At 40.1% G+C, this 27,673-nt stretch overlaps 2 protein-coding genes across 2 annotated transcripts; both read left to right on the top strand.

Moving 5' to 3' along the window:
• The first annotated feature begins 1,475 nt into the window (after positions 1 to 1,475).
• On the top strand, positions 1,476 to 2,922 carry LOC116112229 (UDP-glucuronate 4-epimerase 2-like). Its single transcript, XM_031398391.1, has one exon. The coding sequence runs from the start codon at positions 1,587 to 1,589 to the stop codon at positions 2,820 to 2,822; it is 1,236 nt and encodes a 411-aa protein (XP_031254251.1). The 5' UTR covers positions 1,476 to 1,586; the 3' UTR covers positions 2,823 to 2,922.
• A 2,584-nt stretch (positions 2,923 to 5,506) lies between these two features.
• On the top strand, positions 5,507 to 7,258 carry LOC116112228 (40S ribosomal protein S20-2). The gene is made up of 4 exons (XM_031398390.1): positions 5,507 to 5,630; positions 5,859 to 5,995; positions 6,232 to 6,345; positions 6,901 to 7,258. Exons 2-4 carry the CDS (start codon positions 5,884 to 5,886, stop codon positions 7,041 to 7,043), a joined length of 369 nt encoding a protein of 122 aa, XP_031254250.1. The 5' UTR covers positions 5,507 to 5,630; positions 5,859 to 5,883; the 3' UTR covers positions 7,044 to 7,258.
• Positions 7,259 to 27,673: the final 20,415 nt, after the last annotated feature.

Raw genomic sequence — 27,673 nt, 5'->3', positions numbered from 1 at the left:
TTTTTGCGCTTTAGTGTGACTTATAGGCGCCCTCGGTGGTGACACTGCTTTATTAGAATTAGGCAGTACAACCTGATCCAAATGATCTAGCATTCGGTTGACCATTTGGAGAGCATTATTGAACCTCTCCAAGTAATTCTTCACAGCTAGGTCGAGCTGTGAGCTCGAGGGAATATCTGCCATGGTACTCTGCGGAATTGGAGGTACCTCAGGAGAGGCATCATCCTGTGCCCAAGGGATCTCCTCGTTGTTGGTGCTAGCTCGCTCAGCTTCAAGACCACGAGCCATTTGTTTGCGAATAGAACTGGTTGATCAGAGATTCTTGATGAAGATCGAATTAAATCAGACTCTCCTTCTAGCACCAAACTGTTTATGCTTGATTTTGACACCAATGACTCGCACGGGCAAAGTGCTAAGCTACTTTCAGAAATTACACGTGAATAAATATGATAATCTAATGCAAAGACTGAATAATAAATAAAAAACGATTTTTGAAGTGGTTCGGATGCTTAATGCAAGTCCTACCTCTACTGTTCTTTTATATATGAGAGATTATAAGAGGTTGCGTATATCAAACAACGAGTAGAGGTATAACGACTGATTGGACAAGTGTACGGTTTTCATTCACTTATAGACAAAACCTGAATCTGTCAAGTTGGTGACAACCGTATTCTCTCTGTTTTGGGGTGATGTGGCAACTCCTAGATGGCGCAAAACCTTCCTGAACTCTAATTGAAGCTAGTTGATGTAGGCTTACATCAATGTTGATTTTTTAGGCATAACATAATATAAAATAAGATTTTGGGTAAATTAGATGTTAGACAGATCTATGCACATGCACTGAAGATGATAGACAAAGGATGCCTGCTCTCTTCTCAATATCTGGGGAGATAACCGAAGTAAGAAAAATGAATAAACAAATTGCAAGTTGATGATCTGAAAATGAAGATAACAGATTTGCAGAATCACATTGCCTCTCTCAACTTGCTCCTGCCGGTGGATTTATTATTCATAAATTTTTACACTAACCAATAAATTATTTCCAATTTCTTGGTATTAAACTATTTTTTTTTTTAAATACAAAAGAGATTGATAAGATATTTCTTTTAATTTTTAAAACCTTATATTTAAGATATAATTAATGTCCTAATTTCTCTCAGTCCGCTAGATTTAAAAAAAAAAATTCTTCAAATTTATTTATCTATTTATTTTTTAATCTATAGGATTAACTTCTCTGTTATCAAGACCAAACTAAATACACTTAATTACCCAATCAAATTTTATCTCATCTTAAACTGTGATTGAATCTTTTGATTTGAGAGTGACGAGAGGACACGTGGCAGGACATCTGTTAGGATTTAAACTACAATTAGACTTGATTAATTTCATGATCATATCTCTCTCTCTTTCACAAACAGAAAACCCAACTCTTTAACAGTCCAACTTCCTTCACTTTGATAAACAACACCAACAACCAAATGTTTCTAAATTTATAACAGATTTTCATTCACATTGTAATCGAAAACCCTAAAAACCAAATAATGATTCACTGAAATTTTACATTTTTCTATCACTTTCTCCAGAAAATGGACAAACCCCTTTACATTCACCGCTTTCGTTACCATTTTTCCATCACCAAACTCCTCTTTTGGTCTTTGCTCTTTCTTTCCCTCATTTACTTCTTCTTCTACCACCCTCCCTCTTCTTCCGACTCCTCTCGCCGCCGTCTCTGGGGCGGCGCCGACTGGGAGTACCGCGTGCTCCACTCCGCTCGCCCCCGCTCCCGCGCCGGCGGTCGTGTGGTGCTCGTCACTGGCGCCGCTGGCTTCATCGGCACCCACGTGTCTGCCGCATTGCGCAGACGCGGTGACGGCGTCGTTGGACTCGACAATTTTAATGATTACTATGACACGTCACTGAAACGTGGACGCGCTTCGCTTCTTGAACGCGCAGGTGTGTTTGTTGTTGAAGGTGATATTAATGATTCTTTGTTGTTGAAAAAGCTTTTTGGGTTAGTTAAATTTAGCCACGTAATGCACTTAGCGGCTCAGGCCGGTGTTCGTTATGCAATGAAGAATCCAAGTTCTTATGTTAACAGTAACATTGCTGGGTTTGTTAATGTGCTTGAAGTTTGTAAATTTGCAAATCCACAGCCTGCTATTATATGGGCTTCTTCCAGTTCAGTTTATGGACTAAATACTAAAATTCCCTTTTCGGAGAAAGACAGGACGGATCAGCCTTCGAGTTTATATGCTGCTACTAAGAAGGCAGGTGAAGAAATTGCACATACTTATAATCACATTTATGGTTTGTCAATTACAGGGTTGAGGTTTTTCACTGTGTATGGTCCGTGGGGTAGGCCGGATATGGCTTATTTCTTTTTCACAAGGAATATTTTGAAAAGAAAGAATGTGGTGATATTTGAAGGTCCTGATCATAGTACTGTGGCTAGGGATTTTACCTACATTGATGATATTGTGAAGGGTTGCTTGGCGGCACTGGATACTGCAAAGAAGAGCACAGGGAGTGGTGGGAAGAAGAGGGGACCGGCGCAATTGAGAGTGTTTAATCTTGGGAATACGACACCGGAGCCTGTTGGTAAGCTTGTTAGCACGTTGGAGAGGTTGTTGAAGGTGAAGGCGAAGAAGATTGTGTTACCAATGCCGGCAAATGGGGATGTGTTGTTTACTCATGCTAATGTTAGTTTGGCACAGAGGGAGCTTGGGTATAAGCCTAAAACAGATTTGCAGGCTGGGTTGAAGAAGTTTGTGAGATGGTATCTAGACTACTATTCACCATCAGGCAAGAAGAGTGCTGTGTAAATGAGTTCTTTTGTGGATCTGTGGTAGGATTTTATGAATCTTTATTTGATTTGATTCCTGATACTTGAACCACGATAGTGAAGGTTTCATGGTTGATGTGCATTCTTTGCTGGGCTTATATGAATTAGATAGAGAAACCAGAAGCATCTCTCTCATATTCCACATTGTTTTTTTTTTCTATGATGTGTAGTTTAGTCATTACAGTCATGATCTGTAATTTGGGACATTTGATCATCTGAAAACTTATATAATCATCGTTTGGAGTCTCAATAATAGCATGCACCTGTTTTGGGTTTTCCTGTGAAATTATTGTCTTCTACATGTTGCTGTGAAGGATGTAAGCTTAATTGTGTTTTGTGTATTTTTGTTGTACAATAATAATATGAAAATTGAAGTTTTCTTTTAGTTTTTGGCCAGCTGATTAATGATTTTAATTTAATTGTTGCATTAACGGTAGACTTACACCAAAGGAGAGGATCATTTGGCTCTTCTATTGGGCTACTTTGTATTTTTCATATAGGCTGGACAAAACCCGGAATTGATGGTAAAAAAGGTAGTCTCCTTTGAGGAAACTTTTAATTGTGAGCATAGAAATGTAAGGAGCCGAGTATAGTAAAATACGTGTAGCTAACATGCACACAGTCTGTGTATACTCCTGCATGCTCTGGTGTGCTCATCTTTCAACAAATTTTATTTCAAATGAAGGAATGCTTGATTTGTTTTGTTTTTCATGTGTGATTGTTATTGGATTTGTGTGAACAATTAGCCTGCTCTGGAGACATTTTGGGTGTGATGTTATTACTACAATCTCTGGACACTTTGGATGTTGTATCCTCTTTCCCAGCTCTCTTCCCTCTTCTTTTTTCATTACAGTTTTCTTGCAAATCACAGTGGATGTACTACCACAGCTGCATGTCATTCTAGTGTAGTTTTGGCAGTAGCAGTTGGAAGATTTCCTACCATATTCCATGGCTAAATGTGGTTCATTGAATGATTGTATTGTAGCCATTTGAAAGCTACTATTGTTGCTTCTATGTTTTCAGATATTCGTTTTCAGGGAAATATGTTTCTTTTAAACTAGTCATAATAATCTTGATATGCCGTTTCCGAATGAATTCAACAAATTTTTTGAGCTCTGAACTTTAACTTATTGAGCTCATGGTGCTTGTTTGTTATTAAGGCCACTAAAAAAATATTAATATATTAAAAAAATGTGTTTGTCTAAATCTTCTGTTAAATAAGATATATAAAAATAAATTATAAGCTTAAATTCATTTCCCAGATTAAGTTTTGAAGCTTAGACCCTGTTTTGGCTGAGCTTATGAAAATTAGCTTATAAGTAGTTAGTGTTTATAAGCATTTGAAATTTTAAGCAGTTATGTGTTTGGTTAAAGTACTTATAAGTGACTGATAAGTAATTGACGCATTTGGTAAAATGCAGTCTATAAGTACATCTTATTATTAAAATGATACTATATTTTTTATCAATTAATAAATTGTACGATGAAATTTTAAAATTAAATAACGATAATGTGGTAATATACTTGGTTAAACTAGTTTACAAGCAGAGTGTTTATAAGCTACAAAAAATAAAAAAATAAAAAATATCTCTTCCCCAACTTATTTTTTTAGCTTATAAGTTTAACTTATAAATCCAGAAAAATTATAAACAAATATATCAGCTTAATTTTAGAGCTTATAAGCTAGTTTAACCAGTTTTTAAGTTAAGACAAATACCCTCTTAGATCATAAGTCATAACACCACCCTTCAAACCTCTAGGCGATGCTGCAGAATGAGGTTCAACTTCAACAATAGCTGGTTAAAGATATTCTACAAAATTTCCATATCATTAACTAATTCATTCTCACTCTCTTGAATGATGAAATATTATTCACAATATTAACTAGTGGTGGAATTTTCAACGGAGTCCAACCATAACAACCCAATTGTAATACATGTAAGAATATATATTTCAATAATACAACAATAATTCCAACACTGCTCTAAATAATCTAATCGACAAATTTTTATTTTTTTAGGTATTTGAGATATCCAGGCCCATATTAGGCCCATATTAGAACCTATCTAATCTTAAGGGCTATGAAATACCCTAAAAATCTAATGAATTAAGATAATCGCACAAATGTGGTATGTAGTTATGTACTACCCTCTGAGTATAACTAACCTTATTGGTTAAAGAGTTTATTATCCGACTATAAAGGAAGAGGTTAATCAACAAATTCATTTACTACCAAAGTTAAGAGAAGAGGTGTACGTAGGTTGATGAAATTTATAATATGAAAAATTTAACTTCTGAAAAAGAGAACTTTATGATAAATTGGATCTGTAATGATATTTTTTGATCGCTTGATGAAAAATTTAACTTGTGAGAAGAACTTTATGATAAATGATAGTTTTAATATTGTTCTTTGGATCAATTTCTTGAAGCTTTTATTAGTGACTGAACCTTGATTTTTCAATATCGATGTCTAATGAAATTTTATTTTATTTATTTTTTAATTATTACAAATTTACCCTTGTTTGATTTTGAAAATGGTAGCTGATCTAATTAGTGGGGTTGGAATTTTCCATGGAAAAACAAGCAAGGTTTAGAACTTGGGCCAGGCTTAAACTCTGACAAAGCAACTTGAAGGCCCATTACCCAGCCGAAGAGATTGAGATCGAAACAAAAACCCTAACCCTAGTAATAACACTACACATATATAACCCTCGCAACATTTTATTGGAACTGGCCATTGTTTCACAAAGCAGAAGCTGCAGCAGCTCCCTTCTCTCTCACAATCTAGGTATCTCTCTCCCTCTCCCTCTCCCTCTATCTTTGACAGAATCATGACGACTTTGTTTTGTTTATGTGCCTTGTTTTATGTACTGTTTTTCCCGTTTCATTCGTGTTTCAACACTCGAAGACTGATTCATTTTTCTGTTAATCTGAAAATTAAATTATTTAGTTTATGTGATTGAAGAGCACTTGTTAGTTGCATATTTTGAATGAATTTTGGCTATTATATTCTCAGTAAGCCCTAGAATAGTCTACAAACAATGGCGGCCTACGGAATCAAACCAACCAAGCCGGGTTTGGAGGAGCCCCAAGAGCAGATTCACAAGATAAGAATCACTCTTTCCTCGAAGAATGTGAAAAATCTCGAGAAAGGTAATTTTTTCGTCTGTGTTTTGCAATCCAATCACACCCATATGATTATTATTTTATTTCGCATAATGATGCTTTGTTATCAGATCATAGCCTTGTTGTAATGGTTATGGTTTGGAGCTTATTCATGCTCTATGATTTTGTTTATATCTGAATTTGCAGTAGAATGGCAACTTAAGTATGGTATGGTAGGAATTTTTTTAAGCTATTCTTACGGCGCTTTTTTGTGGTTATATTAGTCTGTGCGGATTTAGTTCGTGGTGCCAAGGATAAGAGATTGAGGGTTAAGGGACCTGTGAGAATGCCAACCAAGGTTCTTCACATTACCACTAGGAAGTCTCCTTGTGGTGAAGGTATTGATCTCAAGACTATTTAAACATATTTGCATTTTAAATTAGTTGCTTGGATTTCTTTTGTTAATTCTGTTCCAGTGTTGAAAGTTCTTTAAAATATGTATAAATGGATATTTTCCTTGACGAGACCTTCTGTTAAGCCTCATTTTCATATGTATGACATTCGGTAAGGTTTTCTTAATTGAAGAAAAATGTGAACCTGAAAGAATTTGTCACATGTTCCATGACTCCTTTTAACTGAGTAACTTTAGGAAACAGAGTGGTGAATCAATTTTTTATTTGGAGACCCATTCAGTCTTTCCAAGCATTTGTATGCTTAGTTTTAGTTACACAATTTGATTCTTTCTTCTGACAATTAAGGTATAAATGAGCTACTATAAGTTGTGGGTAAAATAGTGCCTGGGTCCTCCAGGGGTGTGAGGGTCCTTGTTTCTATACTTAAGGCAATACGGGTGTATGGTAATGTGCAGTTGGCATAGCATGCACTTTGGATTTTTAGAATGGCTTTCATGCTTTTTATCAAAAGATAATTCGTTATGGCCATATTGTTTTCAGGAACCAACACTTGGGATAGATTTGAGCTTCGTGTTCACAAGAGAGTTATTGACCTCTTCAGCTCCCCCGATGTGGTGAAGCAGATCACTTCCATTACAATTGAACCTGGTGTTGAGGTGGAAGTTACTATCGCTGACTCTTAAATGTTTCCGACTTCCTTTCTGGCACTATTTAGTTCTTAGTGATTCAGAAGTAATCTTCCCTCCCTGTCTTACTGTCTGCTTGGAAGATATTTGTTAAGAATTAATGTTTTTAATGGTTGTTGTAGGTGAAAACTCTAGTTTGTTTTTTCCATACTATTTTTGAAGTTAACGATTATGTTCTATGTTTTGTGGAGAGGGATTTTGTTTACTCGCAATTTTCTTTCTTTAAGTTAATGTTTTGGATGTTTAATTTTGATATTAAATACAATGGCAATCTTTTCTTGCAAAATTTGGTGCTAAGCTAATTGGCTTAACCTGCTGCTGCTGGGTTGACATGGACAATGGCTTCAGAAGTTTTCAGTTAATTATCATGAATTTCAGTAATACGCCAGTGCGCTTTTGTTTTGATTGAATGTTGTATTCCCAGTATTGGAACCAAGAAAAGAATTATAGTTGAGCTTAAGAGTCAAATTGCAATTCATTGACTGACAGCTGAACTCTGATGTTCTTTAGTGATTACTGATTACATGATTAAACCTTGGTAATTAGATATTTTTAAGAGGTTCTTGCATGGGTAATTACCCTTTTTTCAAAAGTGTTTTTTTAGGAATTAGCAGGCATTATGGTGTCTGGTAGGTGTGAAGGCCTTGTGCGGTATGTCACTGGTTGGGTAAGTCATGCATGAACAGAAAAATCAGGCAAAAGCATTTTGTCAAAAAGAAATTATCAGATTGCAATAAATTATTTATTGGGAAAAGGCATTATATTTGTTGTAAACTAATTCAGGAAATATTAAATAATAATAAGGACTAAAATGTAATAAATGAAAGATAAGAGACTGTTATGAGTAGAAGAACGATAGAAGGGGTGAAGTGTTGTTTCCTTCTCATTGATTTATTTCTCAGATCAGTACTGCAAAATCCAAGGAGGGAACGGGTTTATATAGTAATCCTTGCTGCCCCTAAACAAATCAAAACCTGTCATTTAGCCACTAGGTAGTAGGTAGTTAGCATATATGCCATGTGTCAAAAGGCGGCAATGGCATGACGAAAAAGTCTCAAGTGGTGGTGGATCCACGTTCTTACAGTACTCCTTGGATCTCTGCCAAATAAAATCCACAATACACAGATAATTATACTTGACTCAGGAAAAATGCAATGGGACCAAAAATCTTAAGCAAATAAACATAATTACATGATAAACTGTATAATGGAGTTGGATGTGTTCAATACTGCCCGTTAAAAACCATGCCCAAAAAACCCAGTGGATAAAACCTGGTCAAAGAAAAAAAAGTATAGTACACTTATATCTAGTACACTAGCTCTGTCTAAATTTGCTCTCCTTGTCTCCTTGATCGATGCTCCTCTCCCATAATGCCAAAATTTACCTAATTGCTTATTGAGCCATCGTATACTGATGCCATACACCACCTTCTCAAAAGTTAATGTTGATAACCATGTGTTTTCAGCTGGTTTCGTGAAGTGCTATGGTTTCTGACTTGTCTTTGTAACACCTTGGCCCACAGTCGGCCTAATACTATCAAGACATTGTCCGCTTTAACAGCTTGAATGACTTGACTCCGAAGTCCAGTTTCTCACGGTGTTGTTTTTAGGCCCAAGAACCCTTGCTCAAGCCTAAAACGTGTATTGACATTTGGGAGATTCCCTTGATATTTAACCAGCTTCGGTCTCTCCTTCTCAAGAGATGTGGGATGTCTCAATCTCCCTCTCTTAAGATCCAGTGTCCTCGCTACAATTCCTCTTGGGTCAGGCGAGACCTCTTGACTATCTGCACACTTTTGGTTGGGATTGGCTCTGATTCGTCTTGGGCCAGGCGAGAGCTCTTGATTGTACGCTACAGGGATGACAAGGAACCCCCGTCGGTCCCATAGGGAAATATTGACCCCTGTGCTAGCCTCACCCCCACCCCGAATTAGGGAGACAACACTACTCGTGCGACACAGATTGTCGAAAGGATTGCGTAGTCGACCTGTTAATGGTCAGCAACACAATCGGTTGCAAAGAAAATGAGGCTACTGTGAGAGATCTCCAAAGGTTGTGTGCAAGCACAACAACATAAGTGCGAGTGGCATGGCGAGAAGAGAACTTCTAGAAACTGCGGCTAGGTGTTTGATTGATTGGGAAAGTGTTAATTGCAAAATGGCGTCAGAGTTGCGGTGAAAACCACCAACGGCAAAGTCGACTCTAGCCAAAGAGTTGAGAGAAAATTCTCTCTCTCTTTCTCTCTAAAGAGTTCACTTAATTGGTTTAGGGTTTGACCTTGGCTATATATATGGAGAGTTTTTTGTAATTGAATAAAGATAGCACGATAAATACTTTTCACTAACACTCTCTCACAAACGCGATGTGGTAGCTCGCAATTAGTTAGCTTGCATTTGGTCAGGTGAAACCCATTTTTGGACAAACAGGACCCATGTTAGCTGACACATCGCGTTTGTGAGAGAAAGTTAGTGAGAAGTGTTTATCACTATTGTATTAATCTTTGTAATTATATAAATATGGAAAAGTTAATTTAATAATTTTATATTGGGGTTTAAGCGGGGCGGGGAAATATCTATCCCTATCCCTATCTTGTCTCCGTCTTTGGGCAATCATTTTGTCCCCGTCCCTGCTTATTCGGAGAATCCCCACCCAGAGGCGAATCCCTAAATTTACCGGTAGAATTGTTAGCTCAAACTGAGACAATTTCATCATGCCGTATGGTAGTCACGGTTGGCATAAATTATCACGATGCAGATTTTGCTTCCCAGTTGAAGTTTTATAAATGGGCCATCAATTTGAGACAATTTGGTTTAAAAGATCAACGAAGATCAGGTTCAAGAGAAGAAAAGTTACCTAATAAAGGTAAGCCCGCCCGCTGGACAGGTGGCAGTTATGGAATATAAACCCTAAACCATGCATACCCCCCGAGTAATGGCAAAAAGAGCAGCCAAAAGGGTCTCCCAAGATTAAGCTAGCAATCTTACTGGAAACTTTTGATGCCATGTTTGATCAAGGAAATCAAAACCTGAAGTAGAAGCAAGTTCTTGTATATATAGAAGTATAGAACAAGATTAGCTCTTAGACATGGGAGGACCCACTTTATGATGAGTGGGGTTTAGGGACCAGACTCAAAATTTTATTTTATTAGTTTACTTCAATTTTTTCTTTAGCTGCTGTATTATTTATTTTTAATCACTGGGCTATGAAGTTAACAATCGGGTAAACCCTCTAATGGTTACCCCTATTAGCAATCGAAAAGAATCAAACTTAAGACTTTTTGAGTAATACATCTAACCCAAGAATCCCTATCGCCTACCCGACCACCCAAGGGTGGTTATTCGATTAAAGTTTTAATGCCGAATCAAAATATATAAAGGGACTGTTCATTATAATCATATATGACAATTAGGGACGTAATCAAACTGCCGTAAACCTACATCTTAGGTAGTAGTTAGCATGATTAATTAATGTCACACTTGGTTTTACTGGGAAATTTAAATTTACAAGATGCTGGTTTAATATGAATTGCAAACGCTATTGAAGAGGACTGACTATATAATACTTCAGAAATTGGGTTCTGACTCCCATGAATGCCAATCTTTAAATTTGCTCCATCCAGAGAAGGCGATGAAATGATGATATATCACATTAATTAGAACTCTTTAATTAATTTAAGACCGGGTGAATTCTTGAATTTCTATCCATATACTCTTTAAAATTTATGTAATTTATCTTTCATAAAAGCTCTTTTCTATAATATAATGATGCTGTCTATAAAAACAAAGCTCAAGAAAGTTTCTTAAAGTTTTAAGAGATTTAAGAGAAAGGAGAGCGAAAAGAGGAAAAGAGCAACAATTAAATGTGCATAATTATCATTTTCCGTATTGGCTTTGTTACAGTATAGTTTACGTCTCACATGACCTGGAGAGTCGGTTCTATCTTTTATGCCATCAAAATAATCAATTTCCTCTATCAAATATCAATGTCAAGTGGTATTGTAACTACAGAACCCAGTCTAATATGATCGTCACATGTTTATGTTGGCGTGAGTTGTATATTAAAGGAATTAGAGTAGTTATAGGAAGTTGGATGGAAAGAAATTATCTCATTCATACGGTTAGCGTAATTATAGGAGAAAAATCTGTATAGAAAATATATCCTGATATGTACTTATAAAACAGAATTGTAACATGAATAAAAATGATTTTGATTGAGAACTTTTTGACATGGTATCAGAGCCTAACCCTGGTACCCACCTACCCTAAACTTCCCATCCCTCACCTTGCCCACCATGTCGTCAAACTCTGATACAGCACCCCCAACTGGTGAGTCTCATTCCGATTCTCTCTTCTCTGACTTCACGACTAAGAGGACTGAAGCTCTCACCAAAGTCCAAACCCCGACCATGACCACCGAACCCTCCGCTGCTTTGATCGGCATCAAGTTGAATGAAACCAACTATGCTCTCTGGTCCCAAGTTGTCGAGATGTATATCTCTGGCAAAGACAAGTTGGGATATATCAATGGTGATATTCCACAACCATCTTTGATAGATCCAATATTTTGCAAATGGCGTACGGACAATGCCATTGTCAAAGGTTGGTTGATAAACTCCATGGATCCCTCCTTGATAGGGAATTTCATTCGGTTTCCTACGGCCAAGTTGGTGTGGGATTCCATTGCTACCACTTACTTCGATGGTAGTGACACGTCTCAGGTCTATGATCTTCAACGTCGAGTGACACAGTTGAAACAGGCTGGAGGCTCTCTTGAGAAATACTACAATGACCTCCAAGGCTTATGGCATGCGATTGACTTCCGGCGGCCTAATCCTAAGGAATGTGTCGTTGGTATCCAACATTATAATCTTATCCTTCAAGAAGACAGAGTATTTGTTTTCTTGGATGGTCTGGATGATCGACTCGATAAGATTCGGGGTGACATGTTGCAGCTTTGCCCATTCCCTACAGTAGAGCAAGCGTATGCCCATGTCCGTCGTGAAGCCATCCGTCAATTTGTTATGATCACTGGCAGTGCAGATGGTGTATCTGGCGCTGTTCTCGCCACCAAAGGACTTAGACTTGGATCCTCTACCCACCCTCCTACCATGCACAATGGCAAGCATAAATCTCGTGCATCTTTCGACGGTTTAAAGTGCTCTCATTGTGGTAATTCGAGACACACTCGTGACACTTGCTTTAAACTACATGGGTATCCTGATTGGTGGAATGATCTCTAGGCTAAGAAGGGTCGTGACCTTGGCACTAAGGATGTAGGCTCTGGTCAAGCAACCGTGGTTATTGCCGAACCTCAACTCTTCGTCACACCATAGATGGCATTGGTTCTAGACTCAGGTAACTCTGGTTGTGCTTGTTATACTTCGACTAATGATGCTAACAATGGTGCATGGCTCCTGGACTCCAGCGCCACTGACCATTTCATCACGACTTCCCTAACGAAATGCACAAATATTGCCAATGCTAATGGCGTTACCTCTCTAGTCACTAGAGCGGGCACTGTGGCCTTATCTCCTGTGTTACAGCTGCAGAACATTTTGCTTGTTCCATCTTTATCCCATAAGCTTCTCTCCGTGAGCCAACTAACCTCTGATCTTAACTGCATGGTGTTAATGTATCCTACTTTCTATCTTCTCCAGGACATTCTAACGAAGGAGATCATTGGGCGTGGTACTAAGAGGGGGGGACTCTACTATATCGAAGACGTGAGTGCGGGCCAAGCACATCATACGCATCATTCTCTTGGTGTCAAAGAAAAGGAACTTTGGCTTTGGCACTGTCGGTTAGGACATCTGTCCTTCACCTATATGAAACATTTGTTCCCAGATTTATTTTCTCAGTTGAATAAGTTTGATTTTCCATGTGAAACTTGCATATTGGCAAAAGGTCATAGGGCTTCTTTTCCATTAAGTTTGAATAAAAAGGATATTCCATTTGCTTTGATCCACTCTGATGTGTGGGGTCCTTCCCCAATTACTACTGTATCTGGCTTTAGATAGTTTGTGTTGTTTGTTGATGACTGCATTTGCATGACTTGGCTGTATTTGCTTAAACATAAAGATGAAGTACTCGGTGTGTTTAAATCATTTCATGCTATGGTGCGAACATAATTTTCTGCTAAGGTTCAGGTCCTTCGATCGGATATTGGTGGTGAATATGTCAATCACCAATTTCGTGAGTACTTTCAACAACATGGCATTATTCACGAGACTTCATGCCCCCAAACCCTTCAACAAAACGGCATTGCTAAGCAGAAAAACCGCCATGTTCTTGAAACCGCTCAAGCTCTCTTAATTGGTGCCCATGCTTCTAATCGGTTTTGGGCTGACGCCGTCACCATTGCCGTTCATTTGCTCAACCGGATGCCCTCTAAGGTGTTGGATTTTAGAACTCCATTACAAGCGCTCTCGGGCTATACTCCGGTGCCTGCAGTCTTGATGCTTCCTCCACGTGTATTTGGGTGCGTAGCGTATGTCCATCTCCATAAAAACCAGCGAACTAAGCTGGACCCTTGTGTTCGTCGATGTTTTTTTATAGGCTATGCTTTTCATCAAAAAGTTTATAGATGCTATGATCCTACTTCTGGTTGCACCTATGTTACTATGGATGTCACCTTCAGGGAAAATGAAACATTTTTTCCACTTACTTCTCCTCTTCAGGGGGAGACTAGACAAGAAGAGTAGAATTGAATGGAATTAAATTGGCCGAACTTATCTGAAACGCATGTGGAACCACGGCGAACAGAACATATCTCTTCGGGGCGAACAGAAAATGATCACGAACCTCGAACAGAACATATCTCTTCGGGTCGAACAGAACATATCTCTTCGAGGCGAACATAAAATGATCATGAAGTGCATGTTTCTTCCCCTTCTGCAGTACCCGAAGACCCAATCTCTTCGGGGCAAACAGAACATATTTCTTCAGCTACTAAACACCATGAAAATGATCATGAAGTGCATGTTTCTTCCCCTTCTGCAGTACCCGAAGACCCAACTCCTGAGAATGATCTTGAGGTAAGCCTTTTTAACACAAATATTGTGACATCTCCTGTTAGTTATGTGTTACCTAATAGGAAAAATCGTGGCAAACCCCCAAGCCGCTACTCACCAGACATTGAGGAAAGAAGATCAAGATACCCTATCGCCAATTATGTGTCCACAAATGAGCTGAATGATCCTCTCAAGACATTTGTGCATAGCCTGTCTGTGTGTCATGTTCCAACAAGGGTGGAGGAAGCCTTAGAAGACCTGAAGTGGACTCAGGCAATCAAAGATGAAATGGAGGTACTAATCAAGAACAAGACATGGAACTTAGTGCTACTACCGGAAGGAAAAAGAACAGTGGGGTGCAAGTGGGTGTTTTCCATTAAACACAAAGCTGACGGATCTATAGAAAGATACAAGGCAAGACTCGTGGCAAAAAGGTACACTCAAACATATGGTACAGACTATCAAGATACTTTCTCACTAGTAGCAAAATTAAATACTGTTAGAATGTTGCTATCTCTTGCAGCAAATTTAGGATGGCCACTACATCAGTTGGACATGAAAAATGCCTTTCTTCATGGTGAGCTTGAAGAAGAGGTTTATATGGACATCCCTCCAGGCTACTCAGTGACCACAGGAACTAATGAGATGTGTAAGTTACAACGAGTCTTATATGGGTTAAAACAATCACCACGGGCTTGGTTCGGGTGATTTAGCTTGGCAATGAAGAAGTATGGTTTCCAACAGAGCAACGCAGACCACACCTTGTTTCTCAAAAAACAGCAAGGCAAAGTTACGGCTCTTATTGTTTATGTCGATGGTATGATCATTACGGGAGATGATATTGAAGAAATCTCACGGCTCCAACGGCAGTTGGCTAGCAAATTCGAAATGAAGAATCTAGGCGGGCTCAAGTATTTCCTTGGGATAGAAGTTGCTAGATGACCCCAAGGCATATTTTTATCCCAAAGAAAATATATCCTAGATTTATTATCTGAAGTTGGATTGTTGGAATGCAAACCAGTGGATACCCTAATTGTCTAAAATCATAAACTTGGGGTATATCCAAACCAGAAACCAACTGACAAGGGAAGATATCAACAATTAGTTGGAAAACTAATTTATCTCTCTCACACTTGTCTAGATATTGCTTATGCTATGAGTGTAGTGAGTCAATTTATGCATTGTCCAAGTGAAGAACACATGGAGGCTGTAATTCGGATACTAAAGTACTTGAAGTCTTCTCCAGGAAAAGGGCTCATGTTTTCTAAGAATGATCATGTGGAAGTTGATGGCTATGCCGATGTAGATTAGGCCCGGAACATCTCTGATAGGAAGTCGATGTCAGGGTATTTCACATTTGTAGGTGGAAACCTTGTGACGTGGAGAAGCAAGAAACAAAATGTGGTGGCACTCTCGAGTGCAGAGGCAGAGTTTCGTGGGATGGTCAAAGGGTTGTGTGAGCTCCTTTGGCTGAAAAGACTATTATCTGAGATTGGTTTTGCTCCCAAGTCTGAAATGAACCTCTTCTGTGACAATAAAGCTGCTGTAGACATTTCACATAATCCGGTTCAGCATGATCGACCCAAGCACGTAGAGGTTGATCAACACTTCATCAAACATAACCTAGAGAATAATACAATCTAGTTCCCATTTGTCAAATCTGAGGAACAGCTTGCAGATATACTTACCAAAGACGTGTCCAGCAAAGACTTCCATAACTCACTGATCAAGTTGCGCATGAAGGATCCGTATGCATCAACTTGAGGGGGAGTGTTGGCGTGAGTTGTATATTAAAGGAATTAGAGTAGTTATAGGAAGTTGGATGGAAAGAAATTATCTCCTTCATACGGTTAGCGTAATTATAGGAGAAAAATTTGTATAGAAAATATATCCTGATATGTACTTATAAAATAGAATTGTAACAGGAATAAAAATGATTTTGATTGAGAACTTTTTGATAGTTTAGACTTTAGTAAGGAATTCGTGGATAGTATATTAAAACTCAGAACTGAAATTATAATTCACATGGTTGGAGTCATTTTTAATCGTTTAGGCTTCAAAATGATTATTCTCCTCTTTTGATAGACATTCTCTAGTTTTTTTTTGGTAATCGGGATGTCCGGATCAGCTTGTGCGTACCTCAACTAATCCATATGACTCATTGAACACCTTACAAGCCCTATAAGCCAAGTAAGCCATAAATGTGGTAGGTGGCTCCAAAGTGGTTTGAACTCAAGAAGTCAATGAAGGGAGCAAACCTTATTGACCATCAGGCCAACCCCTTGGGGTTACAGTCTCCAATTCTAGCTAACAATAGAAGTTGTAAGATAGGCCAGTTCTCACATGTCAAGGTTGTCACCAAACAACCTTGATATGTGAGAACTGCCACTATCTTTTGACAAGGTCGTTTAACACTATGATAGCTTTACCGTATTATCGTTACCCTTGGTCAGAATAATACTGGGGCTACGGACGTTTCCAGGATGACAATTCTATGTGATTATAAGGTCTCACAATCGAGATTTGAAACACTTAATATACTCGTTATGGTTTTATCATCCTAAGGACATACATCATAACATATAATTAAATACAACTTACATGACATAGAAAAATGTCTATTAATTATAAACATGATACAAAGAGTCAAAATACAATATGTGAATTGGCTCTAAGGCACATACTTTAACAGGTTAATGTTGTTGCATTAATGGAGATAATTCCATAAAAAACAGAGGTTGAGGAGATAGTAACATTGCTTGAGGCCATGGGTGAACAAAGGACAAGATGAAGAAGGATCAAAAAAAAAAAAAAAAAAAAAAACTCGTTGGAGCTTTTATTGCTCTGATACCATAAAAGAATAGGAGAAGTGGATGTTTTATTCATTAAGAACTGGGATATTATTGTTGAAATTTAATACAAATTGGCAGCAAAATAGTGGAAGAATGACAACAAAATAGCAGAAGAACATCAGTGAAACAACAACAAAACAACAATGATACAGCAGTGAAACAGCAACGAACACAGTAGCGAAACAACAATGATACAACAACGTCAAGGCGGGCAAAAACATTGTCCTTAAGATCAGAATTCCACCCCTACTGGAAGAATTTTTGTGGTGCAAAAAGGCTCAGCAGCGGATTGACCTCCAAGATACAATGATGAACCTCTTTTTAGAGGGCACACTCTAATAGAGATTTAGAACAATAATAGAGAAGTAACCAAGCAATGATGATATGATATCAACAATGAGAACTAAAAGGTGTTTTGACACAATATGAAAATGGAAGCAAAAAATAATTGGAGTCTACTACAAATAAAAAGGAATGGGCCTTTTATACGCAAAATATTTGGATGTTACTCTCCCAAAGAATTAATATAGTAACAGTCAAATTACTCCAATTTATTAATATTATAACAGCTGACATTATCAATCTCATAATAGTCACCCATAAAACTGCCACTCACCTATTAAAGCTCAAAAAACTGTCATTATACTAATTGCATAACAACAATTTTTAAATAAAAAATTGAAACTATTATTGCTTTAATTGCATAACAGTCCAAAAAGCAATTAACACTTATTATTTTGAAATACCATAATGGTAGCTATTATCACAATTTATACCCAAACAAGATAAAACAGAGACCCCATAAAGAGTGGGCGGTATAGTTACAAAGAATATGGAAATAATATCTGGTGGTTACAGAAAGATAAAATAAATGCCATAAAAATCTCAACCATATTGACTTGGTTTAATAGGATCCAGTAAGAATGGATAGATCTTTGAAGTGGAGGCCATGGTAGTAAGAAATAACTAATAGACTTGGTAGAATCAGTAATCTGTCACATGGAATTTGTGTTCTTGTTTTTAATGTACTGATGCTAACATTGAAGCGTTCTCCTTATTTTTCTTCTTGAAATGAGTACTAGTAGAAGCATATAACATTTTGAATAGGCAACCTTGTCATATAATTCCTATCTCAAGATTTCCTAATTTAATTTGCAGGGTTAAAAAGATAAATTTTCCAGGTCTGTAAATATTGAAGGAAAATACTAAAAATTGATATGGAATTAGAAGTTGCAACCAATATACATCAATATATGTTATGCCTGAAAAAGTAGGGCTGATATGGAGTCTCGTCAGTAAAGAATGGTCAGAGCTCAGAAGGGTTTTGTGCAGTCTAGGTGAGGCCACGTTGCGCCTAGCGCAAGTGGCATGGCTCCTGTCAGTGCAGCAGGTGAGTGCCAGGCCAGCAAGCAGCTGGAGATCGCCCACGTGTCAAAGTCTTACTTTAATCGAGGAAATCGCTTGGATAGGTGATCAATGGGATGCAAAGAAAGGATTTGCATGACACCTACTCACTTGCAGCTTTCATAATCATTACCTTGAACTTTCCCACTATAAATAGATGACTTCCCTCTCATTTGAAGGGATTAGTTAATTTTACGCTAAAATAGCTCTCTCTCTCTCTCTCTCTCTCTAAACTGTAACTTGGCTCGCGAAATACGACCTGATCTCTCTCTTATTAATACAATAATAGTGGACGTAAGATTCGCTTTAGAGCATTCGAACCACTTTAAATATTGTTCTTCACCTATTATTTGATTCAGCCCCTTCATATCACATGTGACTTCTAAGTCATTCTAGCATTTTACACATGCGAGTATGATCGAATTCCTACCAATTTGCAACAACAAAATACAACAAAATATGCCCTTAATTCAAGCTTAAATTCGGCCAAATACACTAGAGGAGTAATGTCACACTTACTTGCAATTTTGGGTTAAGACAAGTAGAAAACACTTCAAGCATAAAGGAATTCTCCACCAACTTGAATTGATTCACTACCAAATCTCCTTGCCAAGACTTGGATAAAGAAATCACAACAAGAACACAAAGTTCTCTCAATGGTTAAACCAAATTTTTGATATTTCATAAACTAACTCTTACAAGGAGAATAGTTGCCTTTATATAGGCAATTACAAGGTTAAAAGAGTAATCAACAAATACAATACAAGAAAATGAAAATAATAAATATTACACAAATAATTACAAGCCATTCATTAAAAAAAAACAAGACCATACCTATTTAATGCAAAAGGGACATGATTTCCTAATTCTAGGATCCATGTCTTTAACCACCCCATTGGTTGAAAAAGCTCACTTTATTAGCTCAAAGCTTGATCAATGATCCTAATCAAGTCTATTAATAAGGGTGTAAGTGCTTGGGCCTTGGGAATCTTGTAAATGGATCCAATAGAGGTTCATGTGGGCTTCCCCTTTTGGAATGAGACTTAGGCTGAATGGATTCACAACAACACTTGGGCTTTTCTCTTGGACATTTGGGCTTCTCTCTTAGTGGGCTTGAGCTTCCTTTGATGGGGGCTTGAGCTTCCTTTGATGGGCTTGAACTTGGAATGGTTTGGGCCGAAATGCTTCGGCTATCTTCCTCCTTGGAACTTGCTTGGGTCGAATTTCCTCCATTGCTTTCCATACTCCACAATCCAAGTGTTTTAGGAATTGGAATGGAATTCTTTGATTCAACCGAATTAGCAAGTGTTTTAGAACTTGTAATTCCTTGTCCACTCATGTTTACAAGTGTTTTAGGACTTGTAAACTTATCAGAATAGTTGGTGTTAAAATCAAGCATCAACAGTTTGGTGCTAGAATGAGGGCCTGATTTAGTACCTACTTTTCATCAAAAAAAATCTCTGACTAATCGGTCCCACAATAGTAAATGGCTCGCGGTTTCGAATCCGAGCGGACCAATCATGGCAATGAAGAAATCCCCCAGATCTAGGAGGACACTTCTCCCAAAATACCGCCAATCCGACAGAATATCACAGGGGATATCCCTTTAAGCTCGCGGCTCGACCCAACCATCATGAGTTACCTGGAGAGGTTTAATAATACTCTTCAAACGGTCGCCAAAGGCTAGACCGATTGGATCGGGTCATGGCACCCGAATCCAATGAGGCGGTGCCACCACTAAAAACGTCTGCAGGTGGCGTGAAAGCGCAAAAAAGGGCGAAAGTCCACATCGCGTGCACTGTAGCACGTCAGAGAAAGGGAAAACAAGTGGCGCACAATAGACCCAAGGGCTCCAAGGGACTAGCAAACACCGATCACGCCTCGGGTAGATTACCCGTGGATTGCAACTCGGCAATATGTCGTAGCATGAGCTATCCCACGCCACGACACACGGGCACTCCCATAAAGGTGCAAGGCAGGGAGATTCCCAATATCACCATAATGACGACTTCGGTCGTCATCATGCAATGGATTCCCATCCTCCACGTGTCAGTTCGTACCACCGTGGAGGTCGAAAAGACTCCCTGAATCACACGGCTCTAGCCAGCGTGTGCTGAGATTGGCCAGAGCTTCCAACTAAGGTACAGAAGAGTCCGATTTACGGTTTTTCCTTAACCGCAACCGTGAGGGTCAAACCCATGTTACAAAAAGTGATCCCCAGGTAGCTCCGCTGCCTCAGATTGAGGAACTACAGCGAGCTATGAATCAGCTTAAGGCTCAGTAGAATGAGCAAGTGCAGGTCGTAGAGGCGTCTTCCTTTTCTCCGACAGTGTTAGCTACCCCTCTCCCATTGAGATTCAGAATGCCCGTCATGAGAGCATTCGATGGGAATTCCGATTTGCAGAATCATTTATATGAGTTCAACGACCTTATGGAACTCCACCAAGTCTCTAACTTGGAAAAATATCGTTGCTTGGCAGTAACCCTTACCGCCCATGCCAAGCGTTGGTTCAGGTTGCTTCCAGCAGGATCAGTCAGCTCATGGCCTCAAATGAGCTCGACATTTCTAAGGCACTTCCAGGCGAACAAGAAGTTCTCAATGCCGCTAAGCTACTTGAGCAATATACGACAAGAGAGGGATGAACCCCTCAAATCTTATATAGATAGGTTCCACAGGGAGCTCTACAAAGTGGCTCATACTCTCGAAGAGTCTGTTCGAACTCTCATTGTTGTGGGAGTTTGCTTGCAGACAGACTTATGGAAGGAACTGCAATTTGAGGATGATGTTTTCCTCACTCGTTTCTACAACCTTACTGAAAAGTACCTCCAGATCGAAAGTTTCGTGGCAGCTCTTAATCGCTATGACCCCGATCCATCAAGCAGTGCTCCTAACCGGAGGGAGAATAGGAGAGCTGATCCTAGATGGGCTAATGATGATCAGCGAAAAGAAAAGAAGTAGGGGTTATGAGCCTAAAAAATCTAATGCTCCAATTCCTCTTCGCAATCGCGACAAAAGTCAATACACTCCTCTGAATGCTTCGGTATTGGTTATTCTGGATAAATCAGAGGAGGTCGGTTTGCTCGGAGAGCCCGAGCCCGAGCCCATGAAGAATCCCCCCTCAGCTAGAAGCAATAAAAAATACTGCTGTTATCATCGGGATAATGAGCACCATACCGATGAGTGTCGAGCCCTCAAGCAAGCAATTGAGGACCTTATTAAATAGGGGCACTTCAAAGAGTATGTTGATGACTCAACTCCCGTTCAGGAGAAAAATCAAGAAGAACCAAGGAAGAGGCATCGTGGTCTCAAAGGTTTCTACAGTGTAGGGATTATCTTTGGAGGACCACACCTCGCCGGGAACTCTTGAGGTGCCTAGGAAAGGTATGCTCAGGCAGCTCGTCATGACCCTGTAAGTTTCATGAGTACAACGCCGCGACCCACCAAGGTTCACAGAGAGGAGGAAATCACCTTCTTTGAGAAAGACGCGGTGCGATTACATCATCCCCATAGGGATGCTCTTGTCATCATGCCTGAAATAGGTTAGTGCGAAGTCCACAGGATATTGGTGGACAATAGAGGCATCGTGAATATCTTATTTCAGTGAGTCTTCAAGAAGATGAAATTGGATGAGGCAAATTTGAAACCTGCCTCTATCCTTCTGTACAGTTTCACTGGCGATTATTTGATTCCCAAAGGGATGATCTCACTCCAGTTACGTTGGGAGAAACCAACGAGCTGACCAAAATGACTGAGTTTTTAGTAGTAGACTGTCTTTCCGCTTTCAATGGCATCTTGGGACGACCTCTACTACGAAGCTTCAAGGTAGTCACCTTAATATACCATCTGAAGATGAAGTTCCTCACCTCGATGAGGATAGGGGAAGTAAGTGGATCTCAACATGCGTCTTGCGACTACTATGTAAGGGCAGTGTAGATGACGTGCAAGGGAAAGGGAGCACCAGTTGGCATCCCTGAGCATACAATGACGATCAGCAGGATTGAGCCATAGCCTGGCCCAGTTGAGGATGACATGGATCCTTGCATCGAGGAATGCCCTCACAGTGGATCGGTCGAGGACCTATCTGAGGTATCGGTCGATCAAAGCGAGTTGACTCGAGTCTTAAGGATCGGGAGTAATCTCAACCCTCAGCTCGCCAACAACCTGATAAACTTCCTTAGGGAAAATGTCAACTTATTCGCATGGACTTATGTTGACATGGTCGGGATCAGTCTGAATGTTATATGCCATGCCTTGAATATTGATAGTGCAGTCAGGTCAATTCACTAAAAGAGGAGAGTAATAGACCCCGAGGGGTATGTGGCCTTAAAAGTAGAGGTAAATAACCTCCTCTTGAGCGGGTCCATCCGGGAGACACTTTACCCAAGCTAGGTTGCCAACCCAGTCTTAGTAAAGAAGCTTACCGAAAAATGGCAGACATGCGTTGACTTTACTGATCTTAACAAGGCCTGTCCGAAGGACAACTTTCCCTTGCCGAGAATCGACCAGCTCATCGATGTCACCTCCAAACATGAGCTGTTGAGTTTTATGGACTCTTACTCGGGATACAATCAGATTCTAATGTATGCGTCGGACAAAGACCATACCTCATTTGTTATAGATCGAGGGCTGTATTGCTATAAGGTTATGCCTTTTAGCCTAAAAAACGCTGGGATGACTTACCAGCGGCTGGTTAATCGAATGTTTTTCGAGCAGATTAGAAAATCAGTGGAAGTCTATGTTGATGACATGCTGGTCAAATTGCATGTCGCTTCAGATCACATAGCACATCTCGTTACAATGTTCGGTACATAATGAAGCTCAATCCCCTGAAGTGTTTGGGAAAATTCTTGGGGTATATGGTTAACCAGAGGAGAAAAGAAATTAACCTCGAAAAGATTCAAGCTCTCCTTGATATGAGGAGCCCGACCAACCGAAAATAGGTTCAGAGTCTTAATAGGTGAATAACGGCTCTTAGTCGCTTCATATCAAGAGCAATAGATCGCTGCTTGCCATTTTTCAATATACTCAGGGCCAACAAGAAGTTTGAGTGGACTCTGGACTGCGAACAGGCTTTCTAGAGCATAAAAGAGCATCTTGGAAAGCCACCTCTCCTGTCCAAGCCGCTCCCTCAAGAAATTCTTCTCCTGTATCTATCCGTCTCTCAGCATGCGGTTAGTGCAGCTTTGATTCGGGAAGAAAACACAATCCAATGGCTAGTATATTACGTGAGTAGGCGTTTGCTAGACGTAGAAATGCGATATCCAGAAATGGAGCTTGGCTTATGCCATGCTGATCACCTCTAGAAAGTTATGACCTTATTTCCATGCTCACACTATCTTTGTATTGACTAACTACCCGCTCAGGCAAGTCCTCCAAAAGCCAAAGGCTTTGAGTAAGTTACTCAAGTGGGCAATGGAACTAAGTTAGTTCGATCTACAGCACAGACCGAAAGCAACCACTAAAGGGCAGGCTATTGCCAAATTCATTTCAGACTTTTCACACCAGCCAATTCAGGAATTTAAGAAATAGTCCAACGAAGTCACCCTGGAAACTATTCAGAATCTATCGACCTGGAGCCTCTATGTCGATGGATCCTCGAATAGGAAAAAAGCCGAGGTAGGTTTTCTCCTCCTTAGTCCTGAGGGGATTCGCATCCATGGTATTCTTCTGTTTTGGTTCAAAGCTACCAACAAGAAGGTCGAGTATGAAGCACTGTTTGTTGGTCTGCGGTTAGCAAAAGAAATGGGGTCAGCTGCGATCAGTATTCACAGCGACTCTATGCTGGTTGTTAATTAGATTTTGGGAGAGTATCAAGCCAAGGAAGAAAACATGATCAGTTATCTGAAGAAAGCTAAGGCCGCACTCGAGTCTTTCAAGCATTTCGTGATCGCGCAGATTCCTAGAAATAGTAATTCTGTCACGGATGCCTTGGCAAGAATAGTCTCATCACTGGACTCAGATTCCCCAGAGAGTATTCCTGTTCAGTACATAGAGATCCCTAGTATCAGCTCACCCAAACAGGCCGTGGTTACGACAGAATCAGTTTCCTGGATGAACCCAGTTATTCAGTATCTTCGAGATGGGACCTTGCCCAATGACAAGGTTGAGGCCAGAACCCTGTGAACCAGTTGCTCGTTACACACTCATAGGAGATAAGTTGTACAGGCGAGGATTTAGTGCTTCTCTTTTCCGATGTGTAACCGACGAGGAAGCATACTATATCATGAGGGAGATACATGAAGGGATCTACGGTAATCACACTGTCGCATGATCTCTCGCTAACAAAGTTGTTCGTCAAGGGTACTACTGACCCCTGCTTCAAGAGGATACCTTCAACTTTGTAAAAAAGTGTGACAAGTGCTAGCGGTTTGCAAATGTACCGTGAGCTCCTTCCTACCAGTTGATAAATATGACCAACCCTTGGCCATTCTTCATGTGGGGAATCGATCTTATTGGACCCACACCAACCGAAAATGGAGGGGTCAAGTATGCTGTGGTTACGGTGGATTATTTCACAAAGTGAGCCGAAGCTGAACCCTTGGCTGTAATCACTACCAAGAAGCTCAAGGACTTCGTATTCAAAAATATAGTGTGCCACTACAGAATTCCTCATACACTCATCTCTGATAATTTGAAGCAGTTTGACAATGAGAAATTCAAGCAGTTTTGCAATAAGTTGGGGATCCATAAAAATTTTACCTCAGTTGCAAGACCGCAAGCTAATGACCAGGTTAAAGTTGTCAACAAGACCATCAAGCATACTTTGAAATCTAAGCTTGGCGCTGCTAAGGGAAATTGGGTCGATGACCTCCCAAAAGTCCTATAGGCATATAGGACAACTTCGAGAACCTCTACTTCAGAAACGCCTTTCTTGCTAGCATATGGCTGCGAGGCTATGATCCCAGTGGAAGTGGGGGTTGGTTCACTTCAAAGGGACTTGTTTAATGGAACAGACAATGAAGCAATTTGGCATACAAGTCTGGACTTAGTTGAAGAATATCATAACAAAGCTCAGTTAAGGATAGTAGCCTACCATCAGCGTGCGAAAAGATTCTTCGACTCTAAAGTCAGGAGAAGGGACTTCCAGGTCGGCAACCTGGTTCTGAAAGAAGTTCTTCTCGGTACAAGGGAAACAGGCGCGAGAGTATTGGGACCGAATTGGGAGGGCCCATACCGCATCGCTAAGGTGATACGACTAGGGACTTATCACCTCAAAATGCTCAACAGTTCCAAAGTACTGCGAGCTTGGAATGCTGAGCATCTTTGTCCCTATTATTAGTAATTCCGAACTCACTCTTTTAATTTCCTCGTAAAAATTACCTTGAAAGGTTTGTAATTAAGATCATTTTTAAGCCAAATTCATCTTGTATAAATGTATGATTTTGTTCATCGCATTGTTTTTATCTTTCTATTCGCATATGTAATGTTTGTGAAGTATGAAAAATTATAAGTGCTCACAAATAATTTAATATCTCAAATAGCTAGAGGACGTCCCCCTATTCGAATATGTAATGTTTGTGAAGTACGAGAGATTATAAGTGCTCACAAATAATTTAAAAAATGATCATTTTATTCATAAATTTTTAAGTACAAGAGAATATGCAAGGGCAGTCAAAAGCAAGGTTGTGGGAAAAATAAAGGCAGAAGTGATCACTGGTCTTCGTCCTTAGGCCTTGAAGGTGCGACCTCGGTATCTCCAGGTTGGTCGCCAACCACCTGGTTAGTTACTAGGTCCTCCGAGACGTACTCCTCTGGTTGATCCTCTTCTAGGTGAGGTCTTAGACCTTCCTCCTCATCATCAACTCTCGCCATGGAGGCAAGGATCCTTTGGTAATCATCCGGAAGGTCGGTGAGGTCCATGGTCGAGTTCTTTGGCCAAAGGGCATAAATGGACTGAATCGACCAATCAGCAGTTTTCCTCTCAATTTCCAATTCTTATCATTTCATCTCTTCGGTTAATGAAGCAACCCGCCCCTGGGATAATTCAAGGTCCGCCTCGAGTGCCCACCTCTGCTTCTCAGAAGTTTCCCACAACCGAGCTCTCTTTTCCTCTGCCCGCAAGGCCTGCTCAAAGTTCGCTCGCAGCTCCAACTCTTTCTCGCCAGCCTCTTTGGTGAGCTTGGCCACTGTCCTTTGAAGCTGTTTAAGCTCCTCTCCCCTCTTCTCCAGCTTGGCCTTTTGAAAGTCCACCGTGTGAAGAGTAGAGTTCCTCTCCGACATGTACTGGTTCGTCTAAACGATGTTTAGGCCTAGCTTTTCTTTCGCAGTCGCTAAGTCATGCCTTAGCTGCGTGTTCTCTTCCTTCAGCTCGAAGAGTCCCCTGGCAACTTCCAGTTGGATCTTTTGTTGGGCTAGGTGCATGGCGAGCAAAGATTGCATAGTGAAATAAGCAAGCATTAGACTGTCTCCTTGAAAACAGTAAAGTATTGGAAAGTCCTTGACAAGGACAAATCGTCTTACCTGGCTTTGCATTTGAACTGCCCTAATCATCAGGTCCGCAGGGTTGGAGGCCACGAGCTCTTAAAAGACTTTGGCAAGTTGGCACTCCAAAAGGATGAACACCACTGACTGCAAGTGCTCCAGAAGTTGACCCATAGAGTCCAACATTGGTGTATCAGCACATGAAATAGAGGGCACCTCGCTAGCCGGCCCTTTACCTTCTCTCCTCCTGAAAGTTGCGCCCTCCTTTTGTCCCCTGCGTGGACGGACCAGTGTAAACCCGGTCGCGCACCTCGAGCTCCTTCTTGAGTGAAAAGCTTGATAGGGCTGCGACCTCTCAGGCTACATCCCCAAGACCTTTAGCTCGGACTCTGATTCTTTGAGCTGTAGCACCCTTCTTTTCTTGGACTTTTGGCCCATGGTTTTCTGCTTTGGACGTGCGACCGCAGGCTGAGAAGGTTATGTCAGTTGTTCGGTGGGTGGCTGCACCCCCAATTGCGCTTGTTCGATAGGGGTGTCACTAGGGCCGCCCTCGACTGGTTCCGTGGCGTCGACTTAGGGGAAAACGAACCCCCTCTCTCTCAATGACCTCGGCACTCTGGGCGGCATATTCGCTGCATGCGGGTACTATTAGTAAAAGAGTTCGCTACATGCAAAAGCAAAAATTTGAAAAGACTGCGGACACTTACGAAGTAAGGGTTCCAAAGTTGCTTCAGAATTGAAGAAGCCATACTTCCTCAAATTTGCAGTTGTCACAAGCAGTTTCACGTTGCGATAGTGATCTGGCTGGTTACCGAATGAAATTATTCGGTTGAAGTCAGATAGATCTGTCAACCTGGTTGACTTGTTTCCTACGAAGAGACAAAAATGATCGTTAGAAAGTAAATCCCAAAAAGAAAAGAAAAAATTCACTGAGTACAAAA

Source organism: Pistacia vera, unplaced genomic scaffold (assembly GCF_008641045.1).
Source record: "Pistacia vera cultivar Batoury unplaced genomic scaffold, PisVer_v2 Contig657, whole genome shotgun sequence".
NCBI classification, from domain to species: domain Eukaryota; kingdom Viridiplantae; phylum Streptophyta; class Magnoliopsida; order Sapindales; family Anacardiaceae; genus Pistacia; species Pistacia vera.
This window is presented reverse-complemented; position numbering and strand designations above follow the sequence as displayed.

Excerpts from the sequence above, each read along its gene's own strand:
- LOC116112228 (XM_031398390.1), top strand. The coding sequence starts at position 5,884 with ATGGCGGCCTACGGAATCAAACCAACCAAGCCGGGTTTGGAGGAGCCC. Across the intron at positions 5,996-6,231 it reads TGTGAAAAATCTCGAGAAAG|TCTGTGCGGATTTAGTTCGT; the intron begins GTAATTTTTTCG and ends TGGTTATATTAG. Across the intron at positions 6,346-6,900 it reads GAAGTCTCCTTGTGGTGAAG|GAACCAACACTTGGGATAGA; the intron begins GTATTGATCTCA and ends TATTGTTTTCAG.
- LOC116112229 (XM_031398391.1), top strand. The coding sequence starts at position 1,587 with ATGGACAAACCCCTTTACATTCACCGCTTTCGTTACCATTTTTCCATC.